Below are 16586 nucleotides of genomic sequence, written 5' to 3'. Positions count from 1 at the left end.
AAGTCTGGAAGTTTGCTTTTGTTCTTGCCCTGCTAAAAGGGAGTGAACCTTTGGATGTTAACAAGCTGGTTTCCAAATATCCTGGCTAAAGGGTTTAAACATGATTGGATAGTCAGTGATCAAATGAAGGAATTTAATGACACAAATAAACATTTCATCATCTTTTAAATCTGGTTTTAGAAAGCAAAACAGCACCATTTATTGATGGACTTCTTTGGACTGTAGGAAATACTGTGTTGCAGTTTTTTATTGATTTATCTAAGGCAGGGGTGTCAAACTCAAGGGCGGGGGGCCAAATCTGGCCCATGGTTCTGTTGTACCCGGCCCTCAAGATCATATCATATTTCTGTTGTAATTGGCCCACTGGTATGAGGTCTGCAGATTTACTACAGTATAAATGTAAACTTAACCTTTGAAAGGTGAAACAGTAAAGAGTAAAAATATTTAGACAAAAAGTCAGGAATGTGAAAAAAAAAAAAAAAAATATATATATATATATATATATATATATATACACTGCCTGGCCAAAAAAAAGTCGCCACCAAATAAAGGTCACACACTCTAATATTTTGTTGGACCGCCTTTAGCTTTGATTACAGCACGCATTCGCTGTGGCATTGTTTCGATAAGCTTCTGCAATGTCTCAAGATTTATTTCCATCCAGTGTTGCATTAATTTTAATATTGATGATGGGAGAGTCTGACCACTGCACAAAGCCTTCTCCAGTGCATCCCAAAGATTCTCAGTGGGGTTAAGGACTGGACTCTGTGGTGGCCAATCCATGTGTGAAAATGATGTCTCATGCTCCCTGAACCACTCTTTCACAATTTGGGCCCGATGAATCCTGGCATTGTAATCTTGGAATATGCCCGTGCCATTAGGGAAGAAAAGGTCCATTATTTAAGAAATGAGAAGTTACTCATCGCATCAGCTGGGTTTAAATAACTTATTGCCAGCTGAAACATATACGCCCATGCAGTAATTATCCAATAGGAGGCTCGTACCTATTTGCTTAGTTAAATCCAGGAGGCAACTTTGTTTTTGGCCAGGCAGAGTATATTCATTTCATATTTTCAGTTTTGCATCTTGCATTGCATTATGAATTATTGTCTGACTTTTTTCATATTTTGACCTTTTAAATTCATAATTTTAATTTTTCATCAAAATTCAACTTTTAAAATTCACAGTATTCACAACTTTGACTTTTAATCCCACATTTTGGCTTTTAAGACTCACAATTCAAAATTTTAACTCGTGTTTTTACCATTTAAACTCGTAATTTTGAATTTTATGTAATATTTATCCTCTAAAAACTTCCAACATTGACATTCTATCATATATTTGTCCTTTAAAATCATTCTTTTGAATTTGAATTGTGTGTTTTTAACTTTTGAACTAATAAGCTTGACTTTCATCTTGGATTTTGAGATGTTAAACTTTAATTTTGATGTTTTTAAGTCTGAAAACCATTTATCATCAGTTCTCAGTTAGTTTTCCCCCTTTTTTTTATTACTGGTGAATGATAGCTTATGGTTAAATGTTGACCCTGTAAGGCTCTCAGGTTAGACCTAAATTCAGAATCTGGCGCTTGCTGTGACTGAGTTCCCCTGATCTAAGGCATTCAATGCAGTACACCACAGTTTACTGATAAATATGCTTTATCATACTGGCTTATCAAAACAAGAAGCATCATGGTGTTCAGATTCACCTCTTCTTTTCTGGAGCTCTCTAAAGGTGTGCCCCAAGGTTTGGTCTTAGGACCGTTCTGATTTTCCATTTAATATTAACAATCTAAAGCGGTTGGATGAGGGTCAGCACCTTCAAATCTGAGGCAACAGTTCTCTGCCTGAAAATGGTGGATTGCTCCCTCCAGGTGGGGAGTGAGTTCCAAGTGAGGGAGTTCAAGTATCTCGGGGTCTTGTTCACAACTGAAGGTAAAAGGGAGCGTGAGATTGACAGATGGATTGGCGCAGCATTGGCAGTACTGCAGGCGTCATGCCGGACCATTGTGGTGAAGAGGGAGCTGAGCTGAGAGGCAAGGCTCTCAGTTTACTGGTCGATCTACCATCCAACCCTCATCTGTGGTCATGAACTCTGGCCAAAAGAATGAGATTGTGGATACAAGCGGCTGAAATGAGTTTCCTCGTGAGGGTGGTTGGGCTCAGCCTTAGAGCTAGGGTAAGGAGTTCAGACATCCGGAGGGGGCTAGGAGTAGAGCTGTCACTTCTTTGCATCAAAAGGAGCCAGTTGAGGTGGTTTGGGCCTCCTGGTTGCCTCCCCATGGAGGTATTCCAGGCATGTCTGGCTGGGAGGAGACCTCAGGGGAAGACCCAGAGCGCGCTGGAGGGGTTCTGTCTGGTCTGGGAACACCTCGGGATCCCCCAGCAGGAGTTGGAAAGTGTCGCTGGGGAAAGGAAGGTCTGGGTGGACTGGCTTAGCCTGTTACCCCTGTGACCCAACCCTGGATAAGTGGATGAAGGTGGATGGATGGATGAACGGACTGATTTTCCATTTATATTAACAATCTGTGTGATAACTCGTCAAATGGCTCATATTATTTTTTATGTAGATGACACCATTATTTATTGCTGGTCGACCTCAATTACATAGGCTTTTGAATATTACATTATGCTTTTAATGTTGTTCATTCTTGTCTCTAAAATAGGCCAAAATTGGCATAAAAAGTGGTTAATATGGCAAAATGGGTTAGTAGAAGCAACAGAAAGTAAGGTAGAAAAAATGGGTTAACAATGGCAGAAAAAAGGGCAGAAAAAAATGGTGGGAAGGGTTCAATAGGTGACAAAACAACAAATGCAACATAATTGACAGAAAGGGTGGGAAAAAAGAATAAAAGTGGCAAAAGCAGCAGAAAAGGTGGTGAAAATGGGTTTAAAAGTGGCAAAACTGGTTCAAAAAAATGTGAAAAATTGATGAAAATTGGCAAATAAAAGTGGCAAAGGGGATGGAAGAAGTGGTTAAAAGGGGTTACAGATGCAACAGAAGGTGCAAAGAAGCTAAAAATGTTTTTTTCACTTGCATAATGGGCAGAAAAATGGTGGAAATGACTTAAATGTGACAAAAGGGCACAAAGGGGAAAGGGTAAAAAAAAAGGCAAAAAAAGGATCAAAAGTGGCAAATGTGTAAGATAAAGTGTGAAAGGGATTTAAGTTGGCAGAAATGGATTTAAAGTGGCAAAAAAAGGGTCAAAAATGCAGAAAAGGTGGTGAATAGGTGTTTAAAAGTGGCAATTAGTTTAAAAAAAGTGTGCAAAATCAATAAAAAGTGGCAAATAAAAGTGGTAAAAAATGAACTGAAAAAGAGGTTAAAAGAGGTTAAAAAGTGGCATAAAATATATCACTTTAACATCAAACCCACTAAAAGCTTGACACAATTTTCAGCTCCAGAGTGAGGTAACTGTTAGCCAGGATAGCTTGCACCAATGCTGCTTATCCAACACACAATGATCCTACCAGCCAATCACAACCATTCTCAGGGTTTGTCAGGGGCCCAGCCAACTCTGTGAGCAGGCCAGCCTCTGAATGCAGCAGGTAGCTAACAGCTTGCCACATTTATTGTGTGTACTCTGAGGACACATTTGACCATGTATGATTTGAATTTTGAAGTTAGAAGTTAAATCTGGTCAAATCTGTGATTATTTGTCATCATGTGTGGGGTCTCTCACGTGTCAACAAATCTAAAAAGATTTTAAAATCTTTAACTGTGCTCCAAGCTTAGTCATGACTTTTGCAAAAGTCGGGATGCCAAAAAATGAGAGGGCAAACTTTGTTATCTTTGTAGGGGATATAAATCTCACAATAGCTCCAAAATGAAGTAAATATTATCATATATAGCAATATATTTTACTCGCACATCTTATGCAACCCAACGAGAAGGTGTTTGCAGCATTCATACCATTACAGGCCTGTTTTTTCTTTGTTTATCTGGAATTCTTCAGTGAATTTGGCTGTTTTAGTCATGATTAGTCAAATGCACTGTCTTCAGTTGGGATTTCCCATTGGCAAAAATTCATCCTGAGTGAATCGGGATCAGACAGTATTGGTTTAGAGAAAGCCCACATAGAGCTGAGTGAACTGAAGAGCAGGAATCTGTAGGACAACAGGTAACCCCCTCAGCACGAACACTAATGTACACACACCTGAGTTTATGACCCCGGTGAATGATTGGAAGGCTGCAGTAAAGGGAACAATCCCCCTTCTAACATCCACTTATCTCCTACAGTAACATCCCATTAGAGCTCCGCTGGGAATAAAAGCACAACAGCCGACCAACGGCGGCGTGTCTGGTGGCGAGGTGCCTGGTGTCTGATGATACCTCTCCTCTCCCTTGTGTTCTCTGTCAGCGCTCGGACTGCCTGCTGCTAAACAGAGCAGTTTAACAACCCGCTCAGCATCCTTCCTCGCTAAATGATTCAACTGCTCCGGCACTTCAAAGTGGAACCAAATGTTCCATTTCAGCAGATCCCTTGAAGGAGACTCTGCCACTAATGACATGAGGAGGTGTGACGGTGGGCTCTGAGGCCCACGAGTGTACTGTAGCACGTGATGAGACAGAAGCAGATGGAAGGGTGGGAGGACAGTAAAAACGCTCTCACAGTTTAGGAAAATACTCCAACGTGAAGATGTTTGGGCTGATTTCATACAGCGTGCTGTGTTTATCTATACTTCAGCACGGTTTCAAACAGGAACAATCCAGAAAGCCTTCAGCAAAGCGCTGCTCACTAAAGTTCATCTTAATATGAATGAAATTTCAAAGTTCAGCAGCTTATTAGCATCCTGTGCTCCTATTAACATAAATTACGTCTGAACTCGGTCTGTGTAACCATGGCCCTCCTTGTTTTCACAGATTTAAGGATGGAGATTTGCATTAAATACCTTTCAAACACTAATTACATGAGAGAACAGAAAAACTTAATATTAGCAATGCAAAACCTCATTTATAGCCTGGAGAGGAAGTTGGTTCTCAACTGGTGGTTGTGGACAAAAAGTGGGACTCAAAGCTATTTTCAGTGGGTTGCATGAATAAAATGACCTGCAAAATTAAGAAAGTAAAAAGCAAATAAACCAGATCCTTGTATAGGGCTCTGAAGTTCCTGATTACAGTCTTACTCTAGATTTAACAATAGGCTCTATGCAGACAACATCATGCAGCAGGAGATAACTACTATTACTAGCTACTTTTGTGTCCCAACAACGGAAATATTCAGGCTTTAAAGAAGTTGTCTGGCTCCCAAACATATCTTCACATTGTACTCAGGCTGGGCAATTAATCGCAAATGAGATTAAATCCCAATATGGCCTGCTGCAATTTTCAAATCACAGACATTGCAATATTTCCTTGACCTGAAAATTGTCAAAATACCAGTTTGATACAGTTTTTTGCTGCAGATATTTTATTCTCTACACATTGTGCATACAATCAAATGATTTTTTAAAATCCTTTACAAAAATCCTGCCTTTCCTGTTCATGTGTATTATTTTCTTCATCAAAAAGAGAAAAACATTAAACAGTAACATTCCCTTTAGAATTGCAATTGATGTCGAATTTGCTATATAAGCCAAAATTGCGATGAGATATTTTTTAAATCTTTCATCCCTAGTTTAATTAATCTAACATTGTGCTGTTATAGTATAGAATGTTTTATTGTTTACGTTTGCCAAACAATCCATAAGATGAGGAACCTAAAAGTAATCACATATGAAATCGCAATCGCAATATTGGGGGAAAAAATCTCAATTAGATTATTTTTGCGAATCGTTCAGCCCTATTTGGTCCCAGCTTGGTTTGTTAATGTGGATTAAATAATGACAAAGGATGGAGGGAGGAAACTGGCACTCACAGGGGAGCGAGCTGCCATGGCTCACGTTAGAGATTCATTTCACAGCCCACGCTCGTTCGTGAACATCTCATCTTTCGTCGGACTCTCGCCCCAGAAAGTTTATTCAGTTGATAGTGAGCACTGTTTCAATTAAAAGTGTGATATGGACAAAATAAGGATAGTTTTCATTAGAGGTGGGAATCTTTAGACACCTCATGATTCAATTCGATTACGATTCATAGGGTTACGGTTCGATTCTTAATCGATTATTGATGCATTTGATGCACTTATTTTTTTTTTTTTACATTGCACTATTATAGACTCTTATCTCCCTTCATCTGACTAGACAACTCCAAAAGCTAGGAGGTCTGCAGGACTGATTCATTTGTGATATTGATCACCTCTACGCCAGGTAAATCACTTAAACTCTGGTGAAAACAATTGTTTTGTAAAGTGTAGGTCTCGTACTCAGTGTATGTAGAAATTTTCTGATGATAATTTCAGCGTATGAATCCATTTAGAGCTGTAAAGTACTAACTTTCCCCTGTCCCATTCATTCCTAATGGCTGTCCCCCACTTCCTGACCCTTAATGGACATTTAGGATCATTTGATTGTAAACTACCTTTAGTGAACAAAATGAAAAGAGAAAAAGAGCCACACTATAAAGGACAAAGAAGCTACAAATACAAAGTAGCACATAGTTTTAATGTCTGAATCAACGTCATTCCATATTATTCACACAAATCAATATAATCTATTCATATTCCATCTGGGTTTTGTTTACTCAGCTGTAACGCAGCTGATTAGAAGTACCACATTATAATAACAAATGGCTAAGTTGATGCAGTTCTCTAGTGCAGCTGAAACAGCACCAAACCTGCATGTGTGTTCTTCATTTGGCATGCATCATGTGTATCGATCTTGGAGGCATGAATGGCTTTATTATCATTGTTATGCTGCACTCCTGCAGCCAGCACACGGCAGCAGCAGCAGAGCTGCTTTCACTGCTGTCTCAATGAGATACGTCCCAATGGATGCTCATATAATGCAAACAAGAGCATTTTATGTGCCTTCCTCTGACATTTACCATTATTTATGTTTATATGGACAGATACATGGATGTGGAATATTCAATGAGGGATCTAATGCTGCATATCGAAGTGTTTGTAGTCTAAAAGCTGAAATACGTCTCTAGATGGACTTTTAGTAATAAACAAATGCAGAGCAGTGCAAAAATATGCACATAAATTGTTCATGCAAATCAGTTAAAGGTAGAAGTAAACAAAAGAAAACATGCCTGATCACTCTTGAGGAATGATTTAACATTGCCAGGAAACACTACAAGATATGACCACTTTGTATTGTGACAGGATTTCCACAGCGTCTGAGTAAAGTTGTTAAAGAAAAGAAAAAAGGAGCCATTTTCCTTTCATGCAGCTGGAGTAATTAACTGAGCAGCCCAACCTGCGAGTGTTCACCACGACACCGAGCACCACGGGAGCCTGGTTATAGAGACGTTTATAGATAAGGTTACCTCCGGCAGCTTTAATTAAGCTATTAATATTTAACAGATTTAATTTCTTTAGAACATGCCTATGTTAATACAAAAGCTATTATTCTTTGTTTAACCTCCCCTGTGTCTTCTCTCCTAGACTCGAGACGCTTTGGGAAAGTTTGTGAAGAAAGCCATCACACACTACAGGGATGACCTGGATCTGCAGAACCTGATGGATTACATCCAAAAAGAGGTGCACTTAACTAGAGTGTCTGTGTTTAGCTCACTATATCACACAAAAGCACTGATGTCTCAAGATCCAAATCCCTGTCTGTCAGGGCCTTTCTGTGAGGAGTGGGATGTTCTTCCTGTGCTTTCTCCCTCCAGGAGTCCTCCCATAGACAGGAGGCATACCGCTTAGGTTAACTGGTGACTCTAAATTGTCCGAAGGTGTGAGTATGTCAGTATGTGATCAATGCCGAGGTCAGACTTCCCATTATGAGCATTACCAGAGCTCCATCTGGCAGCCATCTTCCCTAAAAATCAAGTTTTACCTCATGACAAACAATAAAGGACACGTCTGGGACACCTCTAACCTTGCAAAACAGATGCACTAGCCAGGTTCTGGGACTTCCCCGTGTTATGAAGGGACTGTGGATTGTTATTTTGGCTCACATAGCTAATTTGATATCAATTGCTATATTGAAGGGGATAATCATTTCTCATATTATTCTCATTCTGATAAAGAAAAATAAATACATGAGCAAGAAAAGTAGGATTTTTGTGTAAAAAACAAAAATAAAAAGACTCTTGAATGTCTGAGTAATGTGTAAAGCATAAAAAAAGATTATATCAAACTGGTACTGGGACACTCTTCAGGTTAAAGAAATATTGCACCGTCTGCCATTTGAAAATTGCAGCATGCCATATTGTGATTTAATCTAATTTGCAACTAATTGCCCTGCCCTATTTCTGTATATCAAAAGTTAAAGAGGATCCCAAAAAATGACCTGTACCGTCCTATTTTTTGGCACCTCTCTGTAGGGGTACCAATCTTACCTATCTGTCCCAAAAAGGCGGAGCTTCACACATCAATAGGGGTTTGCACTGACGTCACTGCTCAGCTGGGCAGCAAAACAAAACATGGAAGTGATATGTTGTCATAAATTTAGTTTCCTTATGTCTATCTAGACCTGATTTTAACAACACAAAGCAGAGCCTGAAGGCTCACATCAGCCTGGTTTATCCCTGATGGATGTGAAAGTGAATTAATATAATAAAAAGCTTTAGATCAGCTGATTCTCTGTATTGTAGCTAATTCTTCTTCTTCTTCTTACTCTAGGTAACCTGTGAAAACACCACTCTGTGGCTGTTGAATGTTCTTGTCAAACTTCGGGCTGCAGCCTATTTTAAAACTCACAGGACTAACTACAAAGTAAGAAATCCACACCCAGGATTTCTTACTTTGTAGTTTGATTTTAACACCAGTTAAACCTTTAGTTTATCTTTAAAGTGACAAATTCTCATGGTTCAGCTCTAAACTTTTACATTATGTTGTATAAACTGTTACAGACTAGACATATTCTCATGTTAATGTACGGTTACAACTCAAACTGTTTCTGTACACATATTCCATCAGCTGTGGATCTGGACTGAATGGGGTTAACATAATTAAGATGGAGTAATTTTAAAAAAGCTATTTTAGCTGAAATTAAGCTGTTTACTGCTTATTTCTTACTATCTGTCACTCATCTTTGCTACAACTCATCGGCTGGAGCAGCAGACTCGTGCTGCTGAAGTCACATGCAAAGCCTTTACAGCCCAGCCACCAAGTGAGGGTATGGGTGTCTGTGGAAATGCAAACTATTTTGAGGTTAAGCATACCTAACCGTACTCAATCAAACAGGACCACCTGATGGAAATGCGGCTTAAGGCATCCCCAAATGCTCAGATCAGTAGGACGCTCTGCATGTGCAAAAGTCAAACGTTAACGAAGAAAATGGCAAAAGAAGAGAAGACTGATGCAGTCGTCGCTTTGAGATAGAACGATGAGACAGAAGAAATATTTTCAAGCTCTGGAAACAGCATCCATGTCTTTATGATGAGCGATGAGCAAGACAGACTGAAAAACTGAAATGTTGGCAGGAAAAAGCAAAGGCATTTTTGTTCATCTGACTTTGTGTGGAGTATTTATTTAATTTTGTGTGGAATATTTGTGCATTTTCCATCAGCCATGTGCCAAAGCTAAAGGGGATCCAAATAAACAATAAACCCAGTCAGTGAGTGCTGTTAGCGTTAGCATGGAGCCAGCATAATATTCCTTTTAAAATGAAAGTAGATGAACAAACAAATATGATATCAAGAAACATATGTCCAATTTTGTCTTAACTTTTGAGGCTTTTCTGAGCACAACAACCACTAAGATCTTGCACACAAATCCTTTTGGATTCATAATCTGATTAAAAAATGTCTGACTCTTGTGAACATGGTTTTATAAGGCAAGAAGTTATTTGGATTCCACATTTAATTTCGTTTGCTTAAAATCAAACCAAATCCAATCAGATCGGATCGAACAGAATCGTTCATAGCCTGGGAATCAAAGACAAAAAGAGTCCAGCTGGGATCATTCTGCTCCCCTGCAGCCCTAAATGGCAGTAGAGATAACAGAAGAAATGTATGGATATCTCTCAAGTCTTCTTATTGATCAGAGTCGGTGGTTTATTGAATTTTTCCAGCATCAAACCAGGAAACCACAAGCAGACAGCACAGAGCTCTATGTCTTTGTTTATTTTGGCTTTAGCGAGGCTTTTCCACATGAGAGGTTCCATGTAGCACACACTTCCTGCACTCTGGGGCTCTCCTCAGGTGACATCCTTCTTCCATCTGCACACACTGGCACATTTGTGAGCGCGGGGTTTCCCACGGGAGAAGCCCAGACTGGCAGGATGTACAGCGCAGAGCAGGAGTGGGTTTCTAAATATACACCTGTGCTTTCTCTCTCTCCCCCTCTCAGTTCAAGTGTTGTGGGTGGAACAACTACACAGACTGGTCCTGGAACCTGTACTTTAATTGTACACTTGAGAACCCCAGCTCTGAGCGCTGTGGTGTGCCCTACTCCTGCTGCATGCCTGTTCCTGGAGAGGTGAGAGATGCTTATGGTGAAGACTGCAATATGTCTCTTCAAGTCTCCTCACCATGCTTCATATCAGCTACACCATCCACGTACACTTTTATACAGAGAAAGAGTGCACTTCAGTGCAAATAGATGACCTGCACAGTATCTTTCCTCTATTATTCTCTATAAGTCATTCACATATTGCTCATTCACTCATGGTGTAGCCTGCAGGACTAAATAACTGCTCAATCTCTCCCAAGGACACTTGAAGGAATCAAACAATATCAGACACTCTTTTGAATACTAGAAAACCCCTTACAACCTCTGCTGTATGTAGACAGACTCAAGCACCCTTCACATATATACTCTGACATTTTCAAGGTAATTTTCACCTCCTGGCATTTTCTGGAATCGCTTTAAACATGGGACAGTCACTCGTTTGCCCAGGATACCTGCTGACTTCACACTTTAGCTCGCCTCAGTTTGGTGCAGACTTTTTCCTGGAGGGTCTGGCATGAAAGTCTGCATAAAGTCAAGCTCAGATTGGCTTTTTTGTGGAAACATGAGTGCATGTGTGACACAGGATTAGTACAAACTTTTTTGCATTAGAATGGTTCATTTGCCCCTGGTTGAAAGTTGTAGATTGGTGCGGACTGAATAACTGTACTGACACTCTAGTTCCACATTTTTAAAAGTCTGATCTGGTTCATTTGTTGTAAGAACATAAACCAACCTTGATCTGACCTAGTAGGAAGTTTTGCTGGTTTCACTGGTTTAAATCAGCCACTGCAGCCAGTCAGACATATATTAAAGACCACCGCCACACCTAATGGATCTTTGGAAACAGTTTTGGTGTATAAGCAGGTCATGGTTGGTATAAAAAAGAAACCTCCAGACCCAGCATCAGTTCACTGTCCATTCTGTAATGAGAGAGTCTCTTTGGAGCCGCTATAGCCAGGCAGGAGTCTTTGATTACATCTGGGATTTTTCCACAAGAAAGTCCAACCGATTTAGGAAGCATTTTACATGTGCATCAGACATTTTGGTTTGCCTGTAAATCTCTCCAAATTGGAGCAAATTAGTCCATGATTCAGACCAAAGAAGACAAATTATAGCTGTAAAAATGCCCAAAGGTAGATCCAAAGTTTAGTGCAAAAAGATGACTGAGGAACACACTTGACTGTTTTGCCAAGCTACTGTGGTCAAACCCTGGTGTGTGGTCCAAACAACTAGACCACTTGAAAAAGGTGGGCCTTGGCCTGCTTTGGACCAGACTTGGAGTAATTAGGCAACAGTTAAACAAATTGGTCCATCATTTGGACCACAGCAAACAATTTTCAGGTGTGGAAACGCTGTTAGCCACCCCAGCAAGACAGTCTGGCTGCAGACTGTTCATTTCTAACGTCCACCCTAACAGACTGTTCATCTGAGACGCCGACTGTGTCAGAGGGGAAAACATCCTAAAATGTGTTTGAAAAATCTGGTTAAACTTCTGTGAAGGGTTAAGGTAAAGGTTAGGATATGAAAGGTTAAAAGTCAAAATCCTTACCTGCCAAATCTGATTAGAAAAATGTTAAATAAAGCAGATGAAGCAGTCTGCTTACAGGAAAAAAGCACGTCCTCCTCAAAAACATTCCAGCACAGCCAGAATAGCTTACATAGCTCTGTTAGCTATGCAGCTAATGGAGATGAAGCTATTTTTACAAAGCAGTTATGTAAGATACTTATCAATGTTATCTGCATTGTTAAAACGTTGATAAAACTAAGTTATCCTAAGTCATCCTTAGATAATGGAGACACATTACTAATGTAGCTAAAGCTAAGCTAACAAAGCAGCTATGTAAGCTATGTAGATACATAAGCTACATACCAACATAAGCTTCAGCCATGTTTGCCAAAGTTCACATTGATAAAAACTAACTTACTTAAGAGCGGTTCTGCAGATGAGCTACTCTGGGCCTGTGTCACCCTCAAATTCCACATACTCTGCCTGATCAGAAATCTGCATACTACACACTTGTGAGCAAATCAGTCTCTATCTAATCAATCATTGTAATTCAACTGCATGTGTAGTGGTTTGTCTCCAGCATGTTCCAGAAGCGAAACTCTGAACAAAATATGTGCCAGGTCTATTTTTATTGGAGGCCACTGTCAAAACACGACAACCCACATAGAGCAGATCGATCAAAACAGGAAGAAGAATGTGCAAAGGTGTGTGTTATAGTTGCAGCAAAAAAAGAAAAAGAAAAAAAAAGAAAAATGTTCTTGAGCCTTAAAACATAACATCTTGTTGGGGCTGTATCTGGTCTGCTTGCTTTCCTTGGTTCAGTCTCATAATACATTTAACCATTTAATTGCAAAATTGATACACAGTACTGGGTGGAGAAGGCTCTGCTCAAAAGATGCTCCCTGAGTTAGTCAGGCAGCATGCTTTGGTTTTTAACAAACCCCCTTATAGATAGATAAATTTGTACTGAATACAATTAGTTCAAAAGCAAGTAATACATATGCATGATTGTCAATATGTGGGTGCAACCAGCTTTATACCGTAAAGGAGGAGGCTGGGATGGAGGAGGTTAAGCTTTACTAGCAGCAACAGCGTGGTGAATCAGTATAAATGCAAGCAAGGATTACTGAGGAGTATGTCACATTCAAATACAACGCTGTGTTGACAGAAAGAGCTGTGATTGGCTGTGGGAGCAATAATTAGGATCAGCTGGCCGTCAGCTGATGACTACTGTGTTCTGCATGAACTAACGCTGAGATTCATATGTTGTGGGTTTTATGTCAGAGGCAGACTGACCTCAAATGGTAGAAAATAAACATCGATACCAGGGAGACTCTGGGCGGTAGGATGCAGTAAGGTTAACATTTTGACATCACACAGGTGAGGGTTGTATGGACAAATAGTCATTTGTGACAAACTTTGACTCAGGACCTGCCTTTCCAATCATCAGAGAGGACAAATCCATGCAAAGTCAGGTTTTAAATTCTATAATGTGTTGTCAGCTTGAAGCACCTTTCACTTATACCTTTGACATTGTTTTTTGGAATTCAAGGACACAAAGGTCCCATTTTTTTCCAGTAACTTGCAGAGAACACTCCAGAGTTTTACCTGTCTGGGTCACATGTCAGCTCACCTTGAGTAGGACTGGACTTTTGCTGTAAAGTTCTGGCGTCTGCATGAAGTCTGAGTAAAAAGATTTGATTGTGTGCAACTCTTGAGAAAACGTTGAGGAGCTCTTGTGAAAATGTTTAATACAAACATTTAAATGGAAAAAAACGCTTTAAATGAGCTGTAAAGTGACTTTTAAACTCTTTTTCAAAGGAGACTTGTTAAGTGAGACGCCAATAAGCAGCAGTCATTCACTGTGGAAAGATGCTCCTGAGAAATTTCTCACAAAGGTTTCAAAGGAGAACAAGTGAGATCCAAGGCTGAGAGCAGAAGCATGACTAAGTCAGTCAACGAGGGCACACGGTGCACTGCTGTAATTCAGATCGAAGCAACTGAATTTATTCATTTTCTACTCAAAATACGTCTCAACAAATATTTCAACCCACATTTATCAGACAACTTCAGATCATCTTTTCATTCAAGCAAAAAATATGGTCAGAGTTGCTCGGATAAAAGAAAACATACAAATTAAAATGTACCAGCTGAGCTGTTAGTCATTTCCTTTCAGACACTGAACAACTAAATATTGGCATCTTCACTGGCAGTTTTCTCACTTATTCAAAGCAATCCAGGCCCTGTTTTTGACTTTAATATCTTTAAGTGAGATATCTGCCTAGACTTGTTTGGGTGATTTAGCTTCAAATAAATGGAATCAGCTATTTTTGAACAGAAACTGCACTAATACACTTTTTATGTTTAATTTTTTTTTGATCTTCTTTAAATTGAGGAATTTGTTGCTACCTGTAAGCAAGAAAAGCACCAAAAAAAGACTCTTCTGAATAATTTCACTCTCTGAAAGACACCTGCAAATGTAAAACATGCTGATTTTCACCATCAACAGGGAAGGAGAGTGACGGCTTCTGTATAGATGTGCTTTAAGGTGTGAGCTCTAACCTGGACTCTAAGAGATGAACAGATGGCATTCAGATCTGTTTCCACCAAAGGAGAGAAAAGCTTTGACCTGAACTATAAACATGGTCAAAGACTTGGGGTCACTATCGTAGACCTTATTTCCACTTAGGCTAAGCATGGTTATGAAGGCAAGTCAAGTGGATGTTCATTCATTCCTACAGGCATCTCCATGATATCAAATGCACCTGTGAATCTCCTTCACTTTGGTATATTTTTGTCCAGAATGTGCCTCAAAGACATTAAAAAATAGAACTTTTAGTGTACGATAGTGGGAAAGGCAACAAGCTGCTAACTAGCTAACAATTTATTTCTTTGAGTTTATTTCCTCTTTTTGATTGTAAACTGAGTTTTTATGATAAAAGGGGATGCTATTTAATGCACTGAACCAGGGCCACCTTCAAGGTAATTCACATCTGCAGTAACTTTGCAAAGCAGATGGATACGCCCATTTCCATGTTTCTCACTGGTGAATCCATGTTGCAAAGCTCCCATCTGAACCGTTTGGGCCCGGTTAGAAAGTGACAGGACCAATCAGCATCTTTCGGGCGTGACGTAAGCAAGCCGCGACAAGAGGCCGGTGAAATTATGGAGGGTGAGATTGGCGTGGATGCTGCTAAAGCGCCTGTTTTATCAGAACTTGACATTTCTTTGTTAAAAGAAGAACAAAGAACAGCAGTGAGTTGTTTTCTTTTCAAACACAACAAAAGTCATGCACTGACATGTCGACAGTTGCCATGGTTTCGTAATGCAGCTCTCTATGGAGTTTACTCCTTGGTAGCAGCTACGTCACGTGTTTTGTTGCTCTAATTGGCCCATAAAGATTTGACAGACAGAACGTTTATCGTTTTTCAGATGGAGGTGTGAGACAAATCCATCCTGCATGTCAGGTTCCATCTGCAGACCGTTGGCATAAACCAGTTTATGGCAACAAGTTTTAGTCAGTTTAAAGTCAAACAATCTTCAAAAATAAACACGTTTCCCTGATAATGCATAAAAAGTTGGTGAACTACACCTTGAAACCACAGCTGTAGTGGATATTCTAATGAATACACTGGAAAAACCACGTAGAAAGACGACAACTCTACCAAATGATTTGGAGATAAAGCCCAAATCCAATATTAATGTTTTATCAGGTTGAATTATTATAGCCACGTTTTCCACAAATTCACTTTAGTTTGCTTCGCCACAAAAAGGACTCTGAATTCCCTGAAGACTTAGATAATGGGATTTTGTGCATAGATAATTATGCTAGCATCTACAGCTGTTGCATGTTGAGAATATGGATATTTAACACTCTTCCAACAGTAGCATAGCCAGGTTGGTGTCACCTTCTGTTTGCAAAGTTCTTAGCTAGCGTGAAAAAGTCTGTACATTATTTACTCTAGTGCAGATTCTTACCCTGTCACTCTTTTAGCTCCATTCATCACCATCCTTTTCTGAGATGCAATTTCCACATTCAGTGGCTGCGCTGCAATCCGTCAGCTGTGGAGCAAATCCTTCCCTCTTGTCAATCAGGGCATTTTCACTGCCCGTGCCCTAGTCCGGCTCCAGGGCGTCCCTGCAGCTCCGCTCCGCTTTGTTGGAGGTAGGCTGCTGGTCTGTTTTCTGTGCTGTCAAACCGCACCAATCCACGTAAAGCAGATCGCTCCAATCAGCTGGATACAGCAAAGTATAAATGAATATAACACAATGCACCAACTCCAGATACTAAAGCAACACTTTATCAACATTACATCTCATCCTGCAGCACAGGCAAAAGGTCACTGGGAGTCAGTGGATCTCAGAGCTACCACAGAGCTATAAATGAGGAAAAATTTACTTTTGAGGTTAAAAAAAATAAATAAATAAACATAATGTTACATGAAACAGAGGATTCTTTGTGGCAAAAATGTATCTTTTCACTTCAAAATGTACTCGTCTATGGGAGAAGCAATAAAATCATGAAATCTTTTTGAAATGAACAGTAAATCAACCCCAAAAAGGCTAAATAATCCACTGTTGTCATAAAATTCCTGCGTGAACCAATGCACATAAAGGAAATAAACACGTGTA

The 16586-nt window shown here is 39.7% G+C and overlaps 1 protein-coding gene across 1 annotated transcript in view; it reads left to right on the top strand.

Moving 5' to 3' along the window:
* Positions 1-16586, top strand: part of LOC121515053 (tetraspanin-9-like) — a 258707-nt gene that overhangs the window by 231908 nt on the left and 10213 nt on the right. The window contains exons 10-11 of the mRNA XM_041795620.1: positions 7490-7585; positions 10346-10474. Of these exons, the coding sequence (XP_041651554.1) occupies positions 7490-7585; positions 10346-10474 (225 nt within the window). The remainder of the gene's footprint in view (positions 1-7489; positions 7586-10345; positions 10475-16586) is intronic.

The sequence above is a fragment of the Cheilinus undulatus genome, linkage group 9, assembly GCF_018320785.1.
Source record: "Cheilinus undulatus linkage group 9, ASM1832078v1, whole genome shotgun sequence".
Lineage (NCBI taxonomy): Eukaryota > Metazoa > Chordata > Actinopteri > Labriformes > Labridae > Cheilinus > Cheilinus undulatus.
The sequence above is the reverse complement of the archived record's forward strand: the minus strand, read 5'-3'. Positions and strand labels throughout refer to the sequence as shown.